The sequence below is a fragment of the Passer domesticus genome, chromosome Z (assembly GCF_036417665.1).
Source record: "Passer domesticus isolate bPasDom1 chromosome Z, bPasDom1.hap1, whole genome shotgun sequence".
Classification (NCBI taxonomy): Eukaryota; Metazoa; Chordata; class Aves; order Passeriformes; family Passeridae; genus Passer; species Passer domesticus.
Genome location: NC_087512.1, coordinates 69,021,327 through 69,045,714, shown reverse-complemented (window position 1 = coordinate 69,045,714; position 24,388 = coordinate 69,021,327). Strand labels below are relative to the sequence as shown.

Sequence of the window (24,388 nt, the reverse complement as noted above, 5' to 3'; positions counted from 1 at the left end):
ACGCCTCGCTGGCATTTGGCTAAAAGGAAGAAGACATTTTCTGTATAATCTTAAGTCTACCCTCTATTACTGCTGATTAACTAGGCCCTTCATCTTAAACAAGAGCTGCACTTGCAAAGGTTTGCTGTCCCATCACTCAAAAGGGCTGCTTTGACACAGTTCTCCCTCTGAAAGCAGCCGGCTACAAAAGTGCCCTGAGAGAGCGACTCTCACTTAGCCTCTAATGTAGCCAAAGCATTCAAGTAGCAAGTCATCCTTTCCCAATTGCTAGAATTTATAGGCACAGGCTTTCCTTGAATTCAAGTGCCCGAGTACAACTGATCTGACCAGTGCTCAGCTAACAAACCAGGTGAGAGTGGTTCACAAAAAGGGTCCAAGAATACAACCCTGGGATTTTTTTGGCATTATGAAAGCACATCCTGGAGTCAGCTCCAAGAACAACTTTAACTGCAAAAGATTAATTTCAACTGTAACAGGCACCAAAACCCTTTCTCTTTTCCTCAGCTCTAGATGCAATTATTTGCATAGATGTAAAATGGAATTAGTTTATCCTTAGTCAGATACAACAAAATTTGGGTTGCTTGGCTGAACTCATCATTAATACAGAATGTGCCCCATTCCATTGGAGCTCAAAAATCACTAAACTGTCTATTGGCATAGGCATATTTTATAACAAACACAACCAACTGCCATCCAATGCTTCATTCTGAAAGCAAAATTGCCTGACAGTGAAGCTAAAAAGCTATTCATCTGAAATTTGCCTGAACTTTTAATGAAATCAGATGATCACTTGCAAAGATCTGTAGAAGCATTATTCAAGAGTCTTTTCATGAAATCCTCCAATATTTTACTTGTGAGACTGTTCATCCTTCATCCATGTCGCTGTCATTTGCACAAAGTGCTGCCTCAACACAATTCCGTTAAGATTTCTGTTTCAATCATCACTGCTGGCAGAGCTTAGGAAGGGACTGGGCATGAAGGGGAACAGGGAGTCCCCTGAACTTCACATCCTTTTACATCAGCTTAAGAAATGAGTATGCTCTAAAAGCTTCTGTGCATTTTATAGAAAAATGGAAACAAATCACTTAAGGTAGTAAACACATCATCTTGGATTACTTATGCAGCTTTTCATTGCTTGTTTACCATACCTTTTTCCTAATTTATTATTTAAATAACTTTGTCATTAATTGCTTAATCAATCATAAGCAGCATATTGATCACAAGCAGTGTATTAGTCTTAAGCATTTTCCCCTTTAGAGAGAAGGTAGCTAAGGGTCTTTGACAGTCTGTTCCTAGAGTTGGGTTGTTACATCACCAAAACTTTTAGTTTTGCTAAAGTAACCCTCATAACCTTCAACAAACAAAGCCAGAGGGAGTAAAAGGCTGGACACCTGGAATCTAGACTTCATAGCCCTCCAAGAACATGTTGGAGTAGCCAGCAGACAGAGAAGAAACTAATAAAGACATTTCAGCCTCAGATCTCAAACCAACTTTTCTGGGAAAAAAGGTAATAAAGAGACTGAAAAATGAGGACTAATTGGCAAGAGAAGGGAGTCATACATATCCAAAACAAGACAGAAGACTAATTAATGAGGAGAGTGTTGTAATTTAGAACCAATGGACAGCCATTTCTTTGTTTGCTAAAAATGTATCAATAAGTGGAAAAGCTTTGAAAGTGGCATGCATGTGGCTGGAGTTCTCCACCATGCACCACAGCCAGGCAAAATGTGATGGCTACTCCTAATGTTAAAAAATACTGGTAGAGATTTTCTCTTATCCTGACATATTTGGTGAGTGCAGTACAAACATGGTACAATGAGAAATCCATGCATTTTGGGCAAGAGCCATGCCCAGAGCATGAATTTCCCGAGTGTCACAGCATGGAGAAAATGTGACTTTCACTGGCACCTCCTCTTTGTCATCCCTGAGTGCCACATCCATCAGAAAACCTCCCACTTCCACTGGCACCTCCTGTATGTCATCCCTGTGAGTGGCTTCCACCCAGACAGCTGCCTCCAAGGGGCTCTGGAGCAGCAGTGGGGCCCCAGCCCTGCCCAACAGGTCCTGCGGGGTCAGCAGCACCTGACACCAACACCATGGCCAAGCCCCCACCCGCTGCCAGCCCGCAGAGCCCCACAGCTGCCCCTCACCTGTTGGTCCTGGGACCTCTGGGTCACCCTGACGGGCATGGCAGTGCTGCTGGGGGCCCTGCGGAACACACTGGATCCTGCCCAGGCTCGCAGCTCATCCACCCCGCTCTGCCTCGGCTGCTCCCGCTCCCACAGACACTGATCTTACTGCAAAATCTGCAAAATGCAAAATACTTCTTAGGAAAATGTGTTCCTGGATGTTTCTCCTTTGTGACTTTCAAGGCTCATCAAGAAGAAGGGAGATTACCTCCATGAAACAAGAAGCAGCCACCAAGCTCAAAGGGATGGCCCGGCCTTTGAAAGGCAGGTTACTTGTTGGCTCAATTGCCTTGTTGGGGTGGAGGGCTTGACAGCCTTCAGTGACCACAGACACAGGGGAGGTTAGCAAGGCTTGGGAAGAAGGATGTACCACTGATGGTGGACACAAAGAATGGAGGATTTATGGGCACAAGGACATTTGGAAGAATCCCGGAGAAAAGGGACAAACTGATGAAGCCAACATTGCAACTGTGCTGAATCAGCTCCGACAGGATAAAAAGTCATTCCAGCAGGGGCAGACTATGGCCACGCACTCAAGAGACCTCTCAGTAATAAGAAGGGAGAGACTGAGCATGCACACTTTTGGGCATGAGAAGTAAGAGGAAATTACCCAACAGCAGACACAATACTAATTATGAAGAGAACTTGGAAACTTGCTGTCAATGAACACTAATTCCTTTCTTTGCTGAATTGTACAAATACTAAGACACTCTGGTTCTTGTGGTGCAGGCTTTGTGAATTTGGCCACGAGCCCCCCTTTCTGCACAGAACTGTAAATAATTACCTCCACTCCATGTGTGGATCGGCCTCTTGAACAACATGTGCCGGAACCAACCAAGTTGGAACAACATTTGCTGTCACTCTGACACCTCCGCTCTGGCTGCAGCCACCGAAGGGTCTGAGTGGCCCTGCCGTGTGCCGGTGACAATGGCCACGTGTCCTTGGAAATGGGGAGTGCCATGTTCCAGGCTGGGTGGGATGTCACTGAGCAGTGGGACATGACACAGTAAGGGCAGAGGGAATTCACTATGGGCACAGGTGGGGAATGCCCTGCCCTGGCCCATGACTGACTCAGCTCATTTCCAAGTGCAGAAAGGGGCACCTCACCATCCCCCGTTGCTGCAGCTGTGCAAACCAGGCCTAATGAAGGTTTCTGCACTAAAGTGCTGCACTTGGCTCTCTCAGAGGTGAAGGAGCAGCTTAACACCCCTAACCAGGGCAGCGAGGAGCAGCCCTCCCAGCACTGGGCGGTCCTGTCATGGGCTCGTCAGTCTGTGAGGCTTCCAGCACATACACGGTCACTCAAATATCATCTCTTTGACAAAACCCCCCGACCTTTCCTCATCCCAGTCTCCTAAAAGGAAACAAGCCAGCAGCATGCCCAGGCCCCCACGGGCTCTGCAGGAGGAGCTGACATGGAAGAGGCAGTGCTGGCCCTGAACAAAATTCTAGGCTGACATTTGTGCTGACTGAAAGTGGCCACTGAAGTTATTGACACATGTAGAAAAATATTTTATACTCAGTTTCTGATGGTTTCATTGTCATTTCCCCCTTACCCAAGATTATTCCTGATTTCAGTCAGCTGGCACCAAAAATAAGTACCAGCCATAAGTTGTCCAGGCATTACAGGGACAAGTAATAAAGCATGTTGTTTAAAATGCTTTGAATATTTCCATCCAAAGTTTATTTTTAATCATATCTTGTATTAGTATTGAAGTCCATGTCTATATCTACCCATGTCTGATCTCCTGGCTGCCACACTCAAAAAGACAGTGTAGGCTGGGGACACAAAGGGAGGAAACAATTTATCAAACACTAGAGCCCAGATCTGTAAAAGAACTGAGTGCCTTTTTGAGTATGACTGGATTGTGTTGAGTATGGATCCCCTGTTATGGACTGTTGGAATAGCCTTTGTATGAACCATGAAAGGAATCCATGGAGGTTGTTACACTGGACTCTGGAATGTCCAACAGCCTTTCCATATCTTTTAAAGGTTATTGATGACAACCCCTGCTCTGGAGTTACCAGATTTGATGGAAACCTTTGCACTGTCCATCCATGAGTGCCTTTACCCTGCACAGTAGACCCATATTTAGCTCAAAGAATGGGAACAAAGGAAAGAACCCTGTGGTATTTTGGGTGTATTTCTCAAAAATAACTGAACAATGTACTCGAGGGATGGCCAATGCATTTCAGAGCAGGAACCTCTGATTGATAGAATATACTTGAAAATAAATGGGGAAAAAAGTGACAGTTTATGTGCCGCACATGGTTATGTCTGGTTTAGAGCAAAAAGGAGGTCACTGGTTATCCCTGAACAGAACCTTAAAGTAACAGGTGGTACTCCTGGAACAAAAGACGTGGTGCTAAAGACAGCTATTGCCTTGAACCCTGAGTATAGGTTAGAAATTGCTGGATTTGTTACAAGAATGCTGATTAGTTTGATATCCAACAATCTGGCATATCATCAACCAGAAAAAGGAATGTAAGAATGGGAGAAGACTAAAAGTCCCCACTCTAGGCTTTCCTCATGGCTACCAGACCTTTAAAGGCTTACAGAAGTATTTATAACCTGTGTTGAAATTGTTGCTGTTTGCATTTTTTTCTGTGTGATAATTCATTGTATTTCAGCTTTCATGAGATATTTTGCAAATATTTGTAATAACAAACATTATTATCATAGAAAAGAAAGTTAGTTTTAGAAGTGAGACTTTCAAGACAAATCTTGAAAGGATCCGTGTGAGGGATTGTTGCAAATAGCTTAGGAGGAAGGAGTGGGAAGCGGAACACTGAAAGCTCTGAAACCCTCTGTGTCCCAAGCCAAGCCAGAGCAATACAGTTTCTTCAAGAACACATTCTGCAGCTCAGATAACCAAGATGAAAATGACTACTATATGGAAGAGCACACAAAGTTCAAAAGCTTAGTGAACACGCAGGGTCTCTAAAGATCCCCAACTAGACCCTCAGAAACTAACTGTGCAGACTCGAGCAATTTATACATATTTAATGACTTCTGAGAAATAGAATGCATATGTACTGCACACTCCATTGTGACCTCACGGCTGGTGTTGGCTCTGTCACAACGTACTCCGCACCGGCACTGTATAGAAAAGCAGGGCAGACACGCACGCAGCACTCGTCCAAAACCATCATGCCCTGCCACGGTCGGAGGGGACGCCGCAGCAGGAGCAGGAGCCGCAGCAGGAGCCGCAGGCACTCCCGGCGGCAGGGCGTGCGGAGCAGGCGCCGGGCCATGTCCCACCGCCGCGGATATCGCCAGCACCGCAGCCGAGGACGCCGCCGCCGCTACCGCTGAGCCAGCCTGGGGCTCGACCCCATACAGCCAGAGCCCGGAGAGCGCCAGCCGTGCACAGGCCTGGCTCTGCCAGTAAAGCATAGCAAGCTCACACCAAAGTGTGCGTGTCCCTGCGGTGCCTGTGCGGCAGCAGCAGGTGTCACTTGCGGTCTGCCCGGTGTCTGCGTCTCTCTGCGCCCTCAGGGTTTGCCTGGCTCAGGAGATCCCCCCGTTCTCCACGCTTGACTGCTCCACTGTTGGTTGTGCCTCTCAGAAACAGGGCTCGTATTGCCTGAGTGAATGCCTTGAGACCCAGCCCCTCAAACACTTTCCTTGTCCTTGCTGCTGCACATGTGCCTAGAGCGACATGTGGGTCACCTTCCTGCCACTTCAGGATGTGCAGAACTGTACTTAAGCGCCTACTGCTGTTCAAAGTTTTCTGGAGGCAAAAAGGGAGCTGGGGCGTGGGCAGAGGGGTGATGTCAATAAGTGAGAGGTTGTCCTGAAGTCCCTTTTGCCGGGGCAGATGCCATGGGGGTCTCTCACCCAGAGCAAGAGCCAGGACCCGCAGGGCGGATCCTGTGTCCTGGATACACAGGAGGGAGATCTCTGCAGCAGCTCGGAGAAGCACGGCCAGGACCTTGGGGTAACTGGATACCACCTGCCATGTGGCAGGGGCAAATGGAAGGGTTTGTTCTTCCTCCACCTGTGTGCTGCAAGTCATGGGCTGTGCCAAGTTCTGTGTTGTGAACGATCACATGTGACTTGTTAGCCTCTTGTACAGTCTTCTTTTAGTGTTGTTATTACTGTTTGTGTTCTTTTTTCACTGCTGTTTCTAGTAAATTGTTCTTATCTCAACCAGTGATCTTTACCTATTTGTGCTCTCCTCTCCATCCTGCCACAGGGAAAGTGGTGGGGAAGTCAGTGAGGGGCACGTGGTCTAAGTTGTATCAGTGTGAGCACTAAACTAGGGAATACCATTCCTACACTGCAACAATGTGGAAAACTCAATTTCCTAAATCACTTTCCTTGGCTAGTCCTACAGGAAAATCAGCCTGCTGAAAAGCAACTGCTGTAATTGAATGAAAGCGTGCTAGGTAACACTTGTTTTAAAGTACAGATTTAATAAAATTACACAGGAAGCAAAAATTAAATATTGCCAAATCGTCTTTATAATAACATTTTAAATTATTTTAAAATCTAAGATGGGAGAAACTCCTGTGAACTTTTTCCAATCCCACAGTGAAAAAGAATTCTATAAAGCAAATTACAACTGAATATTTTCAGCCCCTAAAAAAAAAATTAAAGCAAAATAGCAGAAAGAGTTACATTTGAGCTGCATTTCCAAAGCACATGGTTGAGTTTAATGCTTAAGGCTAAAGAAGGGGAAATAAGAGAATCTGTGTGTTGAAAAAAAAAAAAAAAACAACAAAAAAAACCAAACCAAAACCATAGCGGAACTGTGCAAATACCTTCTGTTCCTTCCTGAAATAGAAATTCTAATATTCAAAATATCATTGAAAGTTGAGGCCAAAATTTCAAGCAATTTGATGTCAATTAGCTGTGTTAAATCTTTGAAGAGAGCATTACTGGTCTGGCTTCACAGGATGATGTGATGAATGAATGAATGATGAACAGAAAATCTGTACATTCCAAATTATACTCTCTTGGATAAGTCAGATTTTCCAAAGATTCAGAAAATAGTTTGGGTTTGGTTTATTTTGTCACCCTAAAAAGAGCTAAAAGAGTTCATGCACTCGCTTAGTCAGTTCAAGGTTCTGAAGGGTCACTTGGCTAGTATTGAGGTCACAGACAACGGATTCCAAAAAGATGTCCTTGATTTTCAGACTTTTCACAGACAAAATACCGTGGGAAAAAAAAAAACCTGAAATCAATTGAATTCAGACACCGCTTTGCTCTCCATTAAATCACAACCCCACACTCTCCCCTTCTCATTAATACAAACAAAGAAACACTGGCAGCCTTGGTTGGCAGAAGATGGAAAACTGTCATTTCCAGACGCTCACTGAGAGCAGGCAATGTGAAAGCCCCGCCCTGGGTTTCACAGCCACTCCCCTCCTGTGCCCATCCCTTCAGGGCAGGCCCAACATCAGGACAACCTGTGGAAAGAGCTGGTGACAGTGGCAGGTTCCTCTGCCCAGGGCAGAAGGCACAGCACCTCTGCTCTGGCTGGAACAGGGGCCACTTGTCCAGGTAGACCTGGTGTCCCAAAAAGAGGAGGGGCTGTAGCCCCAGGGCTCTCCCCAGCCCTGCAAGAGGCCAATCCACCAGCAGCTCTAGCAGGGTTCTTGCAACTCTTTATTCAAGGAAAAGGAAATCATTTGTTATTTCCCTCACACACTCCCTAGACACTGGTTTCTCTCCCTCCTAATGCCCTTCCCCTTCCCCTTGTGCCCCACCGTGGGTGACACTCCTGTGCTGGGGGCACAGCCAAGGGCCCCTGCAGTCTGAGGGCCACGGCAGCAGTGCTGCCTCTTCCCACAGGAAATCCTGCTGTAGCTGCCACACCTGCAGCATATCAGATGCCAAAGGCAGAGGGGCAGCAGGAGCAGCTGCTCTCTCACAGGACCATGCCCTTAATCTTCCTATCCAAATATCTGGATACACAGTGACTCCACAGCCCGAGGTAATTGAATCAGGGGCACTCCCCTCTGATGTTTCAGCCCAGAAGGTAGAACTAATTTCAGTCACCCGAGCTTTGGAATTGAGGAAAACCAGTTAACATTTGAACTGATTCATAATACACCTCTGGAGTGCTACGTGCGCATAGGATTTCTGGAAAGAAAGGGACCTTTTGATCTCTCAAGGCACATCAATCAAAAATGCAAAACAAATCTTGGGTATACTTGAAAGTACCCAGAAACCAGAGGAAGTTGCCATCAGGCATTGCAGAGCACACCAGGTGGATAAGACCAAACTGGAATTGGGGAAACATTTTGCCAACAAGGCTGCAGAAAAAGACGTGTTAGAAAACAAAGCTTTAGCTTTAATACCCTTGCCAGAGATACCTCTCCCAGCAGAAAAAACAGAGTATAATGCTAGGGACTGTCAATTAATTGAAACTGTAGAAGCGTGATTTGATCCACAAGGCTAGGCTAGATTTGATCCATCCCAGCTGGGCAAAGACTAGTCCCAGCATCACTCTTGTGTGAAAAAATGGATTGCAAGCACAAAGCCACTCATTGGAGTACTGAAAAACTTTTGAAGCATTTGCAAAAATCTATAATTGGGTCTGAAATGGCTCAGATTGTACAATCAAGACTCCAAAAGTGTATAGTTTGTAAAAGAGACAATTGTAGCACAGCTCACAATCTAGTGCTGAGAGCCATAAAATCTGGAGGTGTTCCAAGGGAATAGTGTCTGATGGATTTCATTGAATTTCCCAGAATATGGGGGTATAAATCCCTCCTAGTTCTGGTGGATGCCTTCTCCGGGTGGCCAGAAGACTTCCCTTGACATATCAACCAGCCTAGGGAAGTTGCTAAAACACTGTTGAATCAAATAATACCTAGATTTGAGGTACCTTTGGGAATGTCATCAGATAGAGGTTCCCACTTTCTTGCAGAAGGGGTACCAGAGGTTAGGAAAGCCTTGGGAATAGCTTGGGATCTTCATGCTCCTTACAGGCCCCAAGCTAGTGGCAAAGTAGAGAGAATGAATTACACAATCCAATTGAACTTGGGTAAAATATGTTAGGAAACCTCCTTGTTTCTAATGCTAATTCTAATTCTAATTCTAATTCTAATTCAAAGCCTTACCCCTTGCTCTGCTTTGAATTAGAATTCAGACATGGGGCACCAGCAAAATCTGGCCCTATAAGCTGCTGTATGGTTGACCCTACCAAGTACCACACATTTCAAGAAACACACACATATAAGGAGAGGTTGATTAGAATAATTACCTCATTTCTCTTAGCAAAACTTTACAGGACTTACAGCGAGCAGTGGCAATCTCCAGACCAACAGACTGGACATACCAATGAAAAAGTTCCAACCAAGAGCTTGGGTGTACTTGAAAGGCTGGGGAAACTGCTCTGCTACAGCCAAAGTAGGACCTTCCCAAGTTCTATAGACAATATTGCTGCATTGAAATGGACAGGTTAAAATTGTGGATACATTATTCCAGAGTCAAAAGAGCCAAAGCCTCTTAGCTCAAGACAACATCTCCTTGGGATTTGCAGAAATCTGGACCAAACTTACTTCATGGCTACCCAGCTCAACTTTGTTAAAACATTGGTCTGTAGCTGTTGCCATGCCTTATGCTGTAAGATGAAATTATAGAGATTAAGAAACTAGTTCCCATAAGGAACTTTGTCTCAGGAAAAGGGGGCACTTGATAAGGACCATGGAATAGAGCAGCACAACCTTGAAGAAGTGGACGAAGGACGTAACTTCTTAGGCAGACAGAAGTCATGCAAAACACAAGCAGGTTGCCAGCTCAGTTCTGCAAGGCTGACAAAGCAGAGGTTACTGTGCAAAAAATGATACTGTGCTTAGTCCAAAGCGGGGGGTGAGGAACAGCCACCTAAAAAGGACACTGGACGTTGAAGACAGACCCCAAAGAATCATACGAGGACTTCCAATAGGGGGTGCAAACTTGTAAAATAAAGTAATAGATATATATCAAGTAAGCAGGTGTAACTAATGAATGGGTAATCAGTGTGTACGACAAAAGCTCTGTTCACTCAGAGGCACTCAGTTAGAGGAGGGATCCTCTGACCAGCATGGTGTAATAAAGAATGCCTGCTTTCTAATACTCAAAACTGTGTTTTGAGAGAAAGTTTCTACTTGGCCAATTTCAATAACAACCTCTCCTGGCACAGCTTTGAATTATCCTCTTGTGCCCTGTCACTGTAAGCAAGAGAGAACTGTAAAAGCATGACGAGACACATGGCCACAGGCACATGATGCACATGGAGAGCAACATGGGAATACAGAAGTTGGAAACACACACACTTATATTTCCTTTTTTTCTCCAACACAATGTATGTACAGGGATGGAAGGCCTGCGGTGACAACACTGGGAGAAGGAGGCTGATGTTGCCAACCTGTGGACTCCCTTAGCAATGGGTTGTGACCTTACTTCCCTCACTGCTTATCTTGGGGTGCCCAGAAGGTGAAATGCCTGTTTTGCTGTCACTGGTGAGTGAAGGCTGATGTCACTGAGCAGTGAACTGTGACATCACAGAAGGAAGGGGTGATGACATTGTGTCCCTCACTGCTTATATTCAGCTGGCAGAGCCTGGGCCAGTCTGGCTCCAGCCCGAACTCCATCCAAGCAACATTGTGAGGAGTGGAGGATCAAGCCAGGCTACTCTAGTGCTGGGTGGTGGCTGTTACTGGCAGATCTTGGTGCCCGTCTCAGAGCCATCACTCCTGTTTCACGCCCTGCCTCCTTCAGGCAGCCAAGCACTGCAGATGCAGCACTGAGGGTGAGCTGTGAAGGAACATGTCCCTCCTGGGTGGCTGTGGGGTGCATGATGGGACTCAGGGAGTGAGGAGGGTGGCCTTCTTCAGGGGCCTGGCCACGTCTTCCTCCCTGCCCCAGGACAGCCAGTGACCATGGCCTCTCCCTCCTGCAGGAGGTGACAGCAGCGAGGGCAAACAGCCCCTGATCCTTATCTCTCCACAATTTTGTGCTGCAGAGCACAAAAATGTCCACAGAGACCACTAGCAACTGTGCCATCTGCCAGGACACTTGTGAGGATGTGGCTTCTACTCTGCCCTGTCACCACCAGTTTTGCCTGGGCTGTATCCTGCGGTGGACACAGAGAAATCCAGTGTGCCCACTCTGCAGAAGAACAATAGTGACTGTCCGATTTTCTGATCATGGAGAAGACGACTATCTGGAGACATCCATCACAGTCCCTGAAGACCTGCTAGATGGCAGCAGCCAGGGAGGGAGAGCTCTAGACAGCCCGGACGAGAACAGCTCCCATCCTCCTCTGGTGTCCCCTTCATCTTCTCCACAGGGGAGAGTGTCTCCAGCAGAGCAGGAAGGATCAAGGCTGGAGTTTGCAGGCAGTGTCTTGCCTGAGGTCTGGGCAGAAATTTTCCGTCAACAACAGCATCTCCTGGACTCCATGCGGCCCTGGCTGCATGAGAGGCTGCAGGAAATATACCAGGGCTGGTGGTGGGTAGTAGATGCCATAGAGAGCAGCATCTTGCATGGCCTTTGCATCTATGGGCCAAATGCTGAGATGCTGGTCGAGGTGCTACAGCCTCTCCTCGAGGAACACACAGCACCACTGGTCCATGATGTCATCAGGATCATTATGGGCCAGTGCCGTGAGGAGGCTCAGAGGCTTCTGCATTCTGATGCTGTCAGGGATGAGAACAACGGCCCTGTGGCCAGCTCCAGCTCCAGCTCCAGCTCCAGCTCCAGCTCCAGCTCCAGCTCCAGCTCCAGCTCCAGCTCCAGCTCCAGCTCCACTTTCACCAGCTCCAGCAATTCCAGGATCTCCAGTTTCAGCACATGCATCTCCAGCAACTTCAGGAGCTCCAGCTTCAGCAGCAACAGCTGCAGCTGCAGCTGCACTTGTAGTTGCAGCTGCAGCTGCAGCTCCAACAGCTGCAGCTCCAACAGCTGTAGTTCCAATAGCTGCAGCTCCAGCAGCTCCCAGCAAGGGACTCCTGACAGCAGCCCCACAGGCTCTGATGAGGAGGAGGAAGCTGGTACATCAGAGGCTTCCCCCCGCCGAGGGCAGCAGTCGCAGCGCTTCTGCTCCCAGGGCAGGGACTGATTGTCTGCTGGGCCCAGCCTATCTGACAAAAGAGGGGGCCCAGGCCCTAAAGCTCTCCCCAGGCCTGCCAGAGGCTGCCCCTTTGGCAGCTCTAGCAGGGCTCTTCCAAACCTTTATTCAAGGAACAGGAAATAAATGGTTATTTCCCTCACAAAATCTCTGTGTGCTGCTTTCTCTCCCTTCTAATGCCCTTTCCCTTAAGCCCCACTGTGGGTGGCACTCAGGTGCTGGGCGCCACAGCCATGGGGTCCCAGAGCCATTGGACCATGGCAGCAGCACCTCTTCCCCTCTTCCCACAGCTTCCTGCTGCAGCTGCACACCCATAGAGGAGCAGATGCCAGAGGCAGAGCGGGCATCAGGGACAGCTGGTCCTGTCAAAGGACCATGCCCTCAGCCGGCCTCCATATTTTCTCTTACGTGCCCCCTTGGGAGAGGGGAATGATACAGTGGCTAGGGTCCATCCAGGGTCAAGCCACTAGATTTTTAACATCTTGTCCTGTCCTGTCTGCCCCAAGGGCTACTGTAGAAACAGGTTAATTTGTTCAGTACCCCATTTAAAATTATTCCTCCCTGTCACATCTGACTGTACTCTGGAATAGAAATCCTTCAAAAAGTCACAGGGCCTAGGAAAGTTTGTGTTCCTTCTTGATGGTCAGTGGGGACAGATCTGCTAATTTGTTGGCTGAATTCATTGGAATCGGATAATATCCATCTTGACATTGTAATCCTAAAAGATTAATTTCCTGAGAAGTTCCCTTGACCTGACTTCACTTGATGACCAAACCAGCTTTCAGGAGGATCTGGATTATCTTCTCTCTCCAAACACCTCCTCTGCTGTGCTGTCTTACACAATGGTATGGTGGATGTACTGCAGACGTTCTGGAGCCTCACCCTTTTCCAGTGCCATGGTAAATAGCGGGGGGCCGTGTTTCCAGCCCTGATGTCACTATAGGACACAAAATAACATGACGCAGACATGCAGCTCTCTCAAGGTAAAAAAGGCACTTTTAATTTCTGACTCCAACATTTATAGATTTCCAAAAGTGACAGTGGATTGGGGGGTGACAGTGCCACTTCTCCAATGATGCTGGACAAACCAACAGTTCATCATTTCCTCTCCTCCTCCATAAAAGAATGCAAAACAGTAAGTTATTTACATAAAGTGCATGAGAAAGTTTGTTCCAAGGATGTGAACATCAGAAGGCTTAGAAAAACTTAAAAAATCAGGGCAACAGGGTGTCTGGTGAAGTATCTTTCTTAGTCACTAGAGGCAAACTTTTGGAATAATGCTGGGATGCATTGCTTATCTTCTCCTTTTCTGACTCATTTTTCACTTTTGCATTACAGTAAATGACACTATTCCTTCAGCTGGTGTCTGTGTCTGCATCTCTGACCCTCCCCACCATCAAAACAAACGCACAGCCAGTTTAGCATGAGACCTGCCTCTCTGCCAGCCCATCTCTTGGAAAACACCCCTGATGGCCATCTCCACAAATGAAATTCCCACTTTGCAACTTCCTTTTCTGCAGGCAGGTGAGAAAAGGAGCCACACCCAGCTCTGGACACCTCCAGAAACCAGCTGCTTTCAGCAGCCACAACCCTGAAATATCAAATTCCTTCTGTAGGAGGAAAAGGGCAAGGCAAAAGATATTGCCTAACCAGTGGTCAGTGTCAGGTGCACTCCCCTCTTTCTTTGAATGAAGCCAAACTAGGACAATGATAGGATATTGCAGATGTTTAAGACTGTCTGCCCTGCAAATCAAGCTGTGCCATTGAAATGAGCTCTTTGTGCCTCAGAAGAGTTGGAGCTCCAGAATACAGCCTCACTCACAAAGCTGGTTTTAGAAAAAAAACCTCACAGTTTAATTTCAGCATGTGTGTCTGAAGATCTGGACTCTTCCTGGGTGAATCCACTTTCTGTGATCTTTTGTGATGAGAAACCAAATGTTACCAAATCCCAAAGCTGCTGGGAAGATGCAAAAGACTGTGATTATAAGGTGTTCAGGTGTATGTGTATCAGATTTACAATATACGTTTTAATGTGTAGATGTCATTAAGGATCAATATTTTTTAAGAGGAAGAATTCACTCTTCCAATCCCCTGGGAAATCTGAATAGATTTCTGGCATTGAGTTTGCTCTGTGCTTCCTGTGACGTTTGATCCCAGGCAGCACTAGAGCTCTGCTTTGTCCCAAAGACACATTGCGGAGCCTGACCAATGTGCTTGGATCCTTGCAGCCACCCCAGACACTTCAGCCCCCAGTGCTCCAACTGACAGTGCTGGTTATGCAGCATGGACAGCCCCAGCTGGCTGTGGAATACTCCTGGGGAAGAGGAATTGCCGCCACTGGATCTGGATATGGTGCTCGAGACACTGGAGGAGATGTTTTCTCCCTCTGCTCAGGGAACTGCATTGGGCAGGGATGAAAGGGGCTGGACTGAGAGCTTTTGAATGTTGTTGCACAGCTGAGAAGCAAAGGCTTCTTGAGTTCAGCTGTGAACGGACAGGGAAGGCTTTGCTTGGTAAAGCAAGATTTCCAGACGAAGGGGGAATGAAAAGGGAGATAGCCCTTAAATGGGGATGAAATGTTGGTCAGGTTTTAGTGCTCAATTTCCTGGGAAGAACCTCTCCTGCAGGGGCATTTGTAGTGAGGAAGTGGAAGCTCCCAGCCACCCTTGCTGTCCACGTTCCAGAGCTCAGTCACATTGCTCTTGGGCAGCTCTGTGGAAAGAGATGTGTGTTCCCATGCAGTCCCTGCCAAGCTGCAGCCTTGGGATGAGACTGCTGTGCTCCGGGCTGTAGAGGGAGGTGCACATGCCTGTGCCAGGAGCTGGCAGGACTCCTTCCTTAGCAGCCATTCCATGTGTTCAGTGTCACCGCCACATCCAACGCTGTCAGCTTTGACAGCTTTTGGACTGTGTGAGAAGTCAAATCTTTTTGACTCTTGAAGGGCTTTGGGGCCCAGACTTCTTGTTAGGAACAAGGCATTACGAGTGTGAGCCATGGAGTTGTTGGACCAGGTGTTTTACATAACCGGTGTGTGTAACTTCCTTTCTGTTTCTCTTTCAAGGGGAACATTCATGTTGTGCCTGAGTCTTTAGGAGGCAAGCCTGTGGACAGAGATGCAGCAGAGGGAGCTTTGCCTGGCACCGAGAGCTGCAGGAACAATTCCCGGGAGCCCGAGGAGCTTGGTAAGGACAGAGCCCCCCACTGGTTTAGAGAAGTGTGAGATGGCTGCTCTGAGCTCTGGCAGCAAGGGAGATGAGCAGAGTTGAGTTCCTGTCTGCAGGGTTGGTGCTTCCTGGTACCTTTAGATCAAATCCTCCACTGGCACAACCTCACTGAGCCCTGCCCTCCACGCTTCTCCAGAGGCTCTGACACTGAATCCTCTGCCGTGGCAAGAGAGCAGGGAATAAACCTGACCTTGTGGGAGTTGTGTCACCAAGCTGGGGGTCCCAGTTTTGTGCTGATGTCCATGGATAAATTTGCTGCAGAGTGTCAGTGCTCTGGAGGCAACACTGAGTGACTCTTGAAGCAAGAGAGGAAAACATCAGCAAGAAGTCTGTGTAGAAGTCAGAGCTTTTTGTCTCCCAGAATTAAATCAATGTTGTACCAGTCTGCTGGTAGGTGTAGTGAGATACATTAAAAATACAAGCAGCAGAAGCTCTGAGGCCAAGCAACTCATTAGCCACAAATCTAGTAGCTCAAGGAAAAACTGAAATTACCCCAAATTAGCGAGAACTAAAGATGAGAGAGAGCACTTTGGACCTGCATTCTTGAGCAAAGCTGGCCTGGCAGGGAGTTCTTTACTTCACAGCTGCGAAGAACAGAATTCACTGCTTAGATTTTTTAACAGTTTAATAGTAAGAGGATAACAAAGGACAATATTTGCAGCGCTGGGGTGTTCCTGGCCATCAGCCAAAGAACACCTGGTGTATAGAGACAGTCTTATCTCTATAGTGTTACATTGATGAGATACATGCGTACTCATGTGTTTCATGCATTATTCAGACCTTCTTGGGAACTTTCTGATGTTTTGGCAACTCCTTTGTTGGACTTCTTCACACTCAGGCTTATCTGCATGATATCGCCTGTGTCAGATCAATATATTTTATTTCTTCTTGTGTCTCCATTCTGCTGTTTCACATCCTCTGATAAGGATTTAGTATGTCCTTCTTAAATTTAACATGGTATTCTCTAATTGTTCTCTGGTGCTCTGGTTTGTGTCAGGGTTATCTTATCACTTGGACAGGTTGGTCTGTGGATAACCTTACACTGTTTTTAGTTACACAAAAATCTTTTTTTTTTTTTGTTCCTTATGTTTTGCTAAGGTCTATAACACAATACATTCATCACACTATTGTTTCCATACGTGATACATAGAAATTATATTCATTACACTACTACTTCTATGAGCAACCCACTGCACACTTAAGCTGATAGATTCCAATATTAACAAGCAACTAAAAAGAGTTCTAATTTATTGCTATTTCTAAATACTTATAATCACGAACAATGTGCATAAGCTCATACATTAATGTGAAAGCCAATATTAGCTGGTCATTTTTCACACAGCTGTTCATCCCAGAGCTGGTGGTTGTTTTGGACGAGCTGTTGCTCACTGCAGAGGGCAGGTTGTAGATGGCAGGGAACGGTGCTAGTTCATAACTCAGCTCCCAGCAGCCCTCAGCTTCAGCCATTTCAGTGAGCACTGAGGTCTCTCTGTCAGCACAAAGAACAAGGCTGGGCTTCTTTGTGGCAGCTGGGACTGTCTCTGTTTCAAGCTCTCGTGGGTGCCCTTTGCAGTGCGAGGTCTTTGAGTTTACTGGGATACTTCAAAACTTTAGAAGTTTTGAACACTTGGAAGGATCCTGGCTCTTTGAAGAGCAGGCTTCAAATTGCCAAGTGAGAGCCTGCCTTTCAGGCCATCTTTTACAGTCTTTGACAGAAGACAGTTACTTCCAAAAGGAAAGATGCACAGAGGCCAATATTGACCCAGTGTTCCCTCTGCTTCCCAGATACCCACCTGATCTACCTTACCAGGAGGGCTGCCATGCATGAGAAGAAGGATCTCCCTGCATAAGAGGAGACCTGTGACCATCAGGCAGGTGTAGTCTTTGTGTATACACAGATTTATAGATTTCTATCTTCTATTTATATATCCATAGAGTTACATTTCTAGATTTATAGAGCTGTGGAATTCTCTGGAAATCCACATTCTCTGGAAAAATCCCTCCGCCCAGGGTTTTTCTCCTGGGAAGCTGAGAAGCTTCAGAGAAAAAGGAAAACAATTATTATCTCATTTCTTCTCCTGTGTTCTGCTCCTTTTGAATGTGTTTGGAGATTGTTTACACACAGGTGATTGTTTCATTGGATTCTGGTGTGAGTTGTTTTTACTCTTTGGCCAATCAGTGCCAAGCTGTGTCAAGACTCTGGAAAGAGCAATGAGTTTTCATGATTATCTTTTCAGCATTGAGTAAGTATTCTTTCTGTATACTTTAGTATAGTTTAGTATAGTACTCTTTAATATAATATAGTATTATAAAGTAATAAATTAGCCTTCTGAGAACATGGAGTCAGATTCATCATTCCTTCTTTCCACGGGGGGATTCCTGCAAATACAATAGAGATGTGTTTATATCTGCATATATATACAGCTATATAGTTAAATCTACATCTGTTGTTCTAGATGGGATAGAATTATACTTATGGATGTAGTTGCATTTATAGATGTTGAGATTTACATTTATAGATTCATAGAGTTACATTTAGATGACTACATTTAGATGCTTACATTTACATGCTTACATTTATGAAGAAACGTGTTTCCTGGGCTGTTGGGGTCCACTCTGGCTAGCGATAGACCCCTGCCCACACAATACTTCATAGACGATGGTAAAAAATTAGAGAAGTGCTCTCCTCCACGTGGGAAATGTTGTTCTTTATTCCAAGACACACATCAGGCGGACAAACCCATGGGAGAAAAGGGAGCGTTCCCTGGCAGCAGGGAGCTTTTATACCCCCTGGGATGGGGACAGAGGGAGAGGTCCACAGCCAATGGGACACCAGTGAGGAGTGGCTAGGGGAAGGGTAACCCAGGGGAGAGTACCAGGTGGTACTGGGACAGGTGAGGCAAAGACCATGTGATGGGGAAATGGGGTAGCAAACCACACAATATAACATAAGCTATACAGTGCAATACAAAACTATTCTGTGCAAATTCCCAATCACCCAGTGCAAGAGAACAACTAAACTGGTGCACCACAACACATTTAGATGCTTACATTTATATGCTTACATTTAGATGCCTAAATTTAGCTGCTTACATTTACATGCTTAGATATAGATTTAGAAATGTGCATAGTTATTTAGTTAGAGGTATGTGAAAGTTTAGATGCATAGATTGAGCTATGTAGTTCTAGGCTGCATTTTTACCTCTTTCCCCCCTCAGCTGCCTTTTTCACCTCTTGCTTTTCCCCCTGTGCCCCCTCTGTCCCCTCTCCCTGTGCTGGGTCCGAGCTGGCGGCCAGGCTGGGCAGAACAGCAGTTCCAGCGCCGGGTGTCCCTGGAGCGCTGGGAGCTGCCAGTGGCCCCAGGCACTGTCCCTGAGGAGCTGCTGAAGGACGGTGAGACTGAGGGGGCTGAGGGGGTGGTGGTGCTGCAGGGACAGTGATCCTGAGCTGCTGCTGGGGCTGAGGGCTGTGGGGCAGCCGAGGGCCATGGTGGCACTGAGGTGACAGGGAAGTGGCACAGGCTGAGGGGGTGGCGGGTCTAAGGGGACGGGATGGGTCAGAAGGGACTGAGGGGGGTGAGAGGACTGAGAGGGGCTGAAGAAGCTGAAGGGGGCTGGGGGTTTGCCGAGAGCATGGCGGGGCTGAGGGGATGGAGCGGCCAGCAGGGAGCACACAGGGCTGCGGGACTGCAGCTCTGCCAGGCCTTGGAACCAATTCCAGAGCCTCCACTTTTGGCACAGCTACAGTGAAGACCTTGAGAAAAGGCGGAGACTGCCGGGAGCCAGCAGGGAGAAGCTGAAGGCCAGCAGCAGGAGCAGTGAGCGGGGCCCTGCTGCTGCCAGCCTGGAGAGAGCCCGGGTGAGGCCCCAGGGCCGGGGAGGCAGGGGGGGCTGAGGCTGGCGTGGGCTGTGGCCGTGGGCCCTGCCCTTGCTGGGGCTGCTCAGCGCAGCTGCCCTGGCTGGCTCAGGGGCTGTCCTTGGGCAAGGCAGCTGTGCCGGCAGGGTCCGGGAGCTGTGCCGGCTCTGCCGGGCTGCCGGGGCTGCGGGACGATCCCGCCGCGGCTGCGCTCACCACAGCCCGGCCCGCTCGGCTGCTTTCTCTTTCTAACCCTCTAACCCTGATGCAAGTACAGCTGCCGCCAAGCGAAATGCCCCTGTACTGACTCAGCATTCCCTTTGCTTCCCAGATGTCCCATCTGCTGTCCCTATCCAGGAGCGCTGCTCTGCACGGGAGGAAGAGACCAAGGGAGAGGCTTTGAAGATGGGGCAGCTGGGGTCCCTCCGCTTGGAGTTCTGTTTAAAGATACACGGATTTGCGCGTGGACAGGGATTATTATATGGATATGGACATATGTAGCCTGCTATTTGTACAGGCACATTTCTGTACATGTGGTATTATATTCATGAATGTATTATCTATATATTTACATATAGATACCTGCATACATACAGGTTTGCAGTTACGTATTTGTGTGTATATGTATCTAGTTCTTTATGTATATTGTAGTATCTGTGTTTAGATTGCCATATGTATACAGTAGTGTAGGTATCTATATTTATTAGTTTTTATTGTAGTTTTTGGTATATGCCTTTTTAAGTAAGTATAGTGGTATTTGTATCAGTATATATGTTTGGTTTTATATTTTTAGATGTATATTGATCTATTTCTATATATATATTATATTTACATATATATCCAGATGTATAGCTGTGTATTTGCATCGATGCAGTTGTACAGATATTTAGATTGGCAGTGCTGTTTGTCTATTTATAGATAGGATTGTTTTATGTATCTGTTTCTTGAATGTAATATGTAACATTTAATCTATATTCACATCTGTATATTGTGGTGGTTGTGTATGTATTCAGTTCTATTTAAATGTGTATGGAGTTGTATAGTGGTGTAATTCTATTTGTTGAGTTCTTGGTATTAGAGATACTGAAATGTTTTGTATTTATATGTGTGCTGTATGCTTGTTGTGATACGCAATAAATTAAGTTGTTAATTTTCCATTGATCTTTGTGTATAGTGAGAGTTTGTAGAGGTTTGCAATAAATTAGTTTTTGTTAACGGAAGTATATATTTGTATGTTTTTAAATAGTGTGGTGTAACAACCAAATAAATGACTTTTTTAACTTTAACTGAGATCTCTATAGTTGTATGATGTCAGCGCTGGTATAAGAAATGCCATTTGTCAACTGCGATGGGTGTCTTGTAATTTGTGCTGCACAAAGCCATGAGCAGATGTAAATGCTGGAGGACTTGGGCCATGAAAATCTCCAGCCATGTCCAGCACATGCCCCACTTGCACACAGGCTGGGCAAGGGAAGCGTGGATTTGGGATGGCAGCAGAGCCACATGTTGGCTCAGAACTCGCTGCAAAGGCCTGCTGGCTTAGAGAAAGATCAAGTATATATTTTACGTATTTTATTTATTAAAGCCTATATGTTAAAGTATCTATTAAGTAGTTTATTTTGGGAATCCTTAAAATCAGAGGGTTTTGGGAAAGCTGCTCCTCAGTGAAATGGATTTCTAGCCTAGAGGAGTATAAAATTAAAAAAGAAGACTTTGGACAGTGCCATTGCTAGAGGCCCAGGCTGTTAGAAGGAGGAAGGGATCATCCCCTTCATTGTCTGTAGCTGATATCCTCGTAAGTAATAAGTAGCAACTTTCAGGGCTCCTGGGCAACGAGATGGGAAATCATTTATCTAAAACAGAATGGGACATCTTTTACCAGCTTGAGACAATTTTACAGGATAAAGCGTAGCTATGATATTTTATGGAAAATCCTTTCCTAGGATTTTTCCTCTCCTGAGAGCTGAGGGCCTCAGGAAAGAAATGTAAACAATAACTATGTGCTGCTGTGGAATGCAACAGGTGCATCTTCCATTGGTCCATGTGGATTGTTTTCAACTGATGACCAATCACAGCCACCTGTGCCAAGGCTGTGAGCAGTCACAGGATTTTGTTATGCATTCTATTCTATTCTTGGTCTTTGTAGCCGTCTGATCTTTCTTTTCTCTCTGTTCTTTTAGTATAGTTTTAATATAGCATTTTAATATAATATATAACATAATAAATCAGCCTTCTGAGAAAAATGGAGTCAAGCCTGGTGTCCCCACACTCGCAGCATTCACCGAACAATAAAGGACATTCAGACGTCTGAAAACATGAACGAGAAGTCTTGTTAATCTGGGAAAAAGTGAATACTCAAAATACAGACTTGAAATCTGCTTTTAATTTGATTTTTGGGACCAGACAAAATGGAAAATTTACAGTCTAGTCTCTCTCTCAAACTGGAAGAGACATTGGTCAAACAAATGCCTGTCTCAAGAGCTTTAATGGAGAGTTTTAAACAGAATGATTGTCCCCGACCTCCCCCCTACGGCCCCCAAGAGACCCAGGCCGGGCATCCCCATCTGAACGGGGCACCAGCGGCTCGGGGCGGGCGGCCGCTCTGTTTAGCGGCAGAGCTTGGGCTGGGAAAAGCGCTGCCCACTCCTCTATGGACTCGCTTCATCATTCGAGTAATGCCGCTCCAGTCCGCAGACCATGAAACAAAAAGGGAAAAAGCACCACTTGCAAGAATGCCCAGTGCATGCAGTGAAAAGAGGAAAAAAATGCACCCTTACAAGACCCCAGACCATGTAACTAAAATGGAAAAATAAGGACGCTTGCACAACTTTGCAGAATGTGCACAAAAAGGAGAATGAAATGACACTTGCACAAGTTCTCTGACTGTACAGCAAAACAGGGGGAAAAAACGGGACACCTGCACAAATCCACAGACTGTACAAGAGAAAGGAAGAAAAAGTGACACCTCCATGTGCCTGCGGAGTCTACAACCGCAGAGAAAAAGAAAAGGATGCCTGCACACACCCTGCTGGGCAAGAGACACCCCATTTTTTGCTCAGGCTCTTGGCAGGAGCTTTACCAAACATATGGCATCTTTATGCCATTTTTGTTTCAATCTGCTGCCCCAGCAAAAATACTTCTACTTACCCATCGGACCATTAAAAACTTTGTGGGATGACACCAGCAAGAAAGGCCTGCTAACTGCTCCACAGATTCTCTCCATCATTTCATCAGTGCTGCTCCAGTCTGCAGGCCAGGAAACAAAAATGCAACATGAACCCACTTGCACAAGTCCCCAGACTCTGCAAGGAAAAGGGGAAAACTGTTCAAAGAAGAGGTGGAAAAGGGGACACCCACAGCAATTGGCCAACTGTATTGGAAGAAGGCAAAAATAAAGACACCTGCACATACCTGCAAACCCTACAATCGCAGGGGCGATAAAAAAGGATGCCTGCATTTGTCCACAGACTTTACAACATCAGGCGACAAAAAGGACTCCTTTGAAAGGGCGCACACTGTCCCAAAACAGCGCAAAACCCGCTTGCAGTGCATAACCTGTAGCTGAAAGGATCCAAGAGTAACGCAGAACGGGCACCAAGTTCACACACCCTGTACTTTGGCCACCAATGCTTCTGACTAAAACTAGTTCCCTGAATTGCAATGCCTGTCACTTCTGCCCATTTCCTGCAGGGCTAACATCAACCAGCACATTGCAGGATTCACAGAAGGAAGAATAATTTTGTAGTGGGAAAAACATGGCAACTAACAAACCACCCATGTGCGTTTGCATGACACTGGAGCAGTGTTGGTGTTGTCAATATGGCAGGGACACGTCCTCTGCACGGGGCAGTGCCCATGTCCTGTGCATGGCAGGGGGTGCCCTTGGAGCAGCCCTCAGAGTGTGGGTGCACCCATGGGCGCATTTGCCCCTTCTCTCCGCTTCCACCAGCTCCCAGGTCAGTCCGGCTCTTGAAAAAGTTCTGTGTCCCACACTGACCTCCGGGTGTCTTTGCAAAAAGCCACTCCCTTTGGCTTGTGCGAAAGCTGCAAGGTCACATTCCTGCATGGATGTGGGTTTGAAATCTCTGGCATGCCCATTGAGGATATGTGCTGTATCATATACTGTGTTTTTCAGTCATTTGCTGCACCCTCATTTCTGGCCTGCAGGTGCTGAGTAAATTGGTTTCCCTCAGCTAACGGAGCCTTTTCCTTTCTGGGCCGCATAGCTGACTGAACTGCCAACTCCACGTCTGCTGCGGACACTTGCAAGCACCAAACGGGGCAAACGATCCCAAGCGCAGGTTCTGTGGATTTCTCCTGTGTCATTTTGTTCTAGACCTCCTCACAAATGCCTCAGGTGCCAGCCTCATGGGTAACAGGAGAAGGCCGCAGGTCAAGAGCAGCAGTTCATCCAAGGCCTAGAGGAAGCAGAGCAATTTGCAAGGCAGGTGAGTGCTGGAGATGGTGGAGGCCTGCCAAGCTGCCTGCTCTTGTCTCGCTGCTGATCCCCTGAACTTCAGTGCTCTTGAGAACAGCACTCGGGCCTAAATCCCACTGGAATCCACATTTCTTAGGGGGATTGGCATTTGCTGAGGAACGGCTTACACTGCTCATCCTCTTGGCAGTTAACCCGGGCCATGTCCTAGAAGGGAGGAAGCTAAATGGGTCTGTGGAGTTTCCTGGAAGGATCAAAGGCCTGTGACGGCAAGCAGTATTCTCAGGCTGCTCTCAGGGGAAAATCCCAACCAGCTGAAGACACCTGGGTAACGATTGTGAGTCACGCTGACCTGCAATAGCCTGGTCATAGACATGAATGTACGGGGCGCATTTTCTGCACCTTTCTGGGAACAAGAGGAATCCTGCCTCCGCCTGTGAGGAATTCAGCCTGGCAACAAATAGCTCCTTTCTGATTTGCCTTTTGTCTTTTTTTCTTTTGGACAGCAGCGCTTTGTAACATCAGCTGAGCCTGCCTGCAGCCAGGCTGCTGAGACCCTGTCAGCAAAGGAAGTGCAGGAAGCCTGGAGAGGAGGCAGCGGTGCTTGAGGAGGCTTTG

At 46.8% G+C, this 24,388-nt stretch overlaps 1 protein-coding gene and 2 long non-coding RNA genes across 3 annotated transcripts; 2 read left to right on the top strand and 1 right to left on the bottom strand.

The window, feature by feature from the left end:
* The first annotated feature begins 10,737 nt into the window (after positions 1-10,737).
* LOC135290018 (E3 ubiquitin-protein ligase Topors-like) lies at positions 10,738-12,403 on the top strand. The gene is made up of 3 exons (XM_064403919.1): positions 10,738-10,936; positions 11,150-11,895; positions 11,938-12,403. Exons 2-3 carry the CDS (start codon positions 11,159-11,161, stop codon positions 12,245-12,247), a joined length of 1,047 nt encoding a protein of 348 aa, XP_064259989.1. The 5' UTR covers positions 10,738-10,936; positions 11,150-11,158; the 3' UTR covers positions 12,248-12,403.
* Positions 12,404-16,087: 3,684 nt separating this feature from the next.
* On the bottom strand, positions 16,088-24,388 carry LOC135290800 (uncharacterized). Its single transcript, XR_010353624.1, has 3 exons — positions 22,747-24,388; positions 22,483-22,581; positions 16,088-17,859 (listed from the first exon to the last, which is right to left on the bottom strand). It is a non-coding gene; the product is annotated as an uncharacterized LOC135290800 (long non-coding RNA).
* LOC135290801 (uncharacterized) lies at positions 19,122-20,496 on the top strand. The gene is made up of 2 exons (XR_010353625.1): positions 19,122-19,338; positions 19,667-20,496. It is a non-coding gene; the product is annotated as an uncharacterized LOC135290801 (long non-coding RNA).

Coding starts and splice junctions, on each gene's coding strand:
- LOC135290018 (XM_064403919.1), top strand. CDS start 11,159: ATGTCCACAGAGACCACTAGCAACTGTGCCATCTGCCAGGACACTTGT. Junction 11,896..11,937: donor AGCTCCAGCTCCAGCTCCAG/CTCCAGCTCCAG, acceptor CTCCAGCTCCAC/TTTCACCAGCTCCAGCAATT.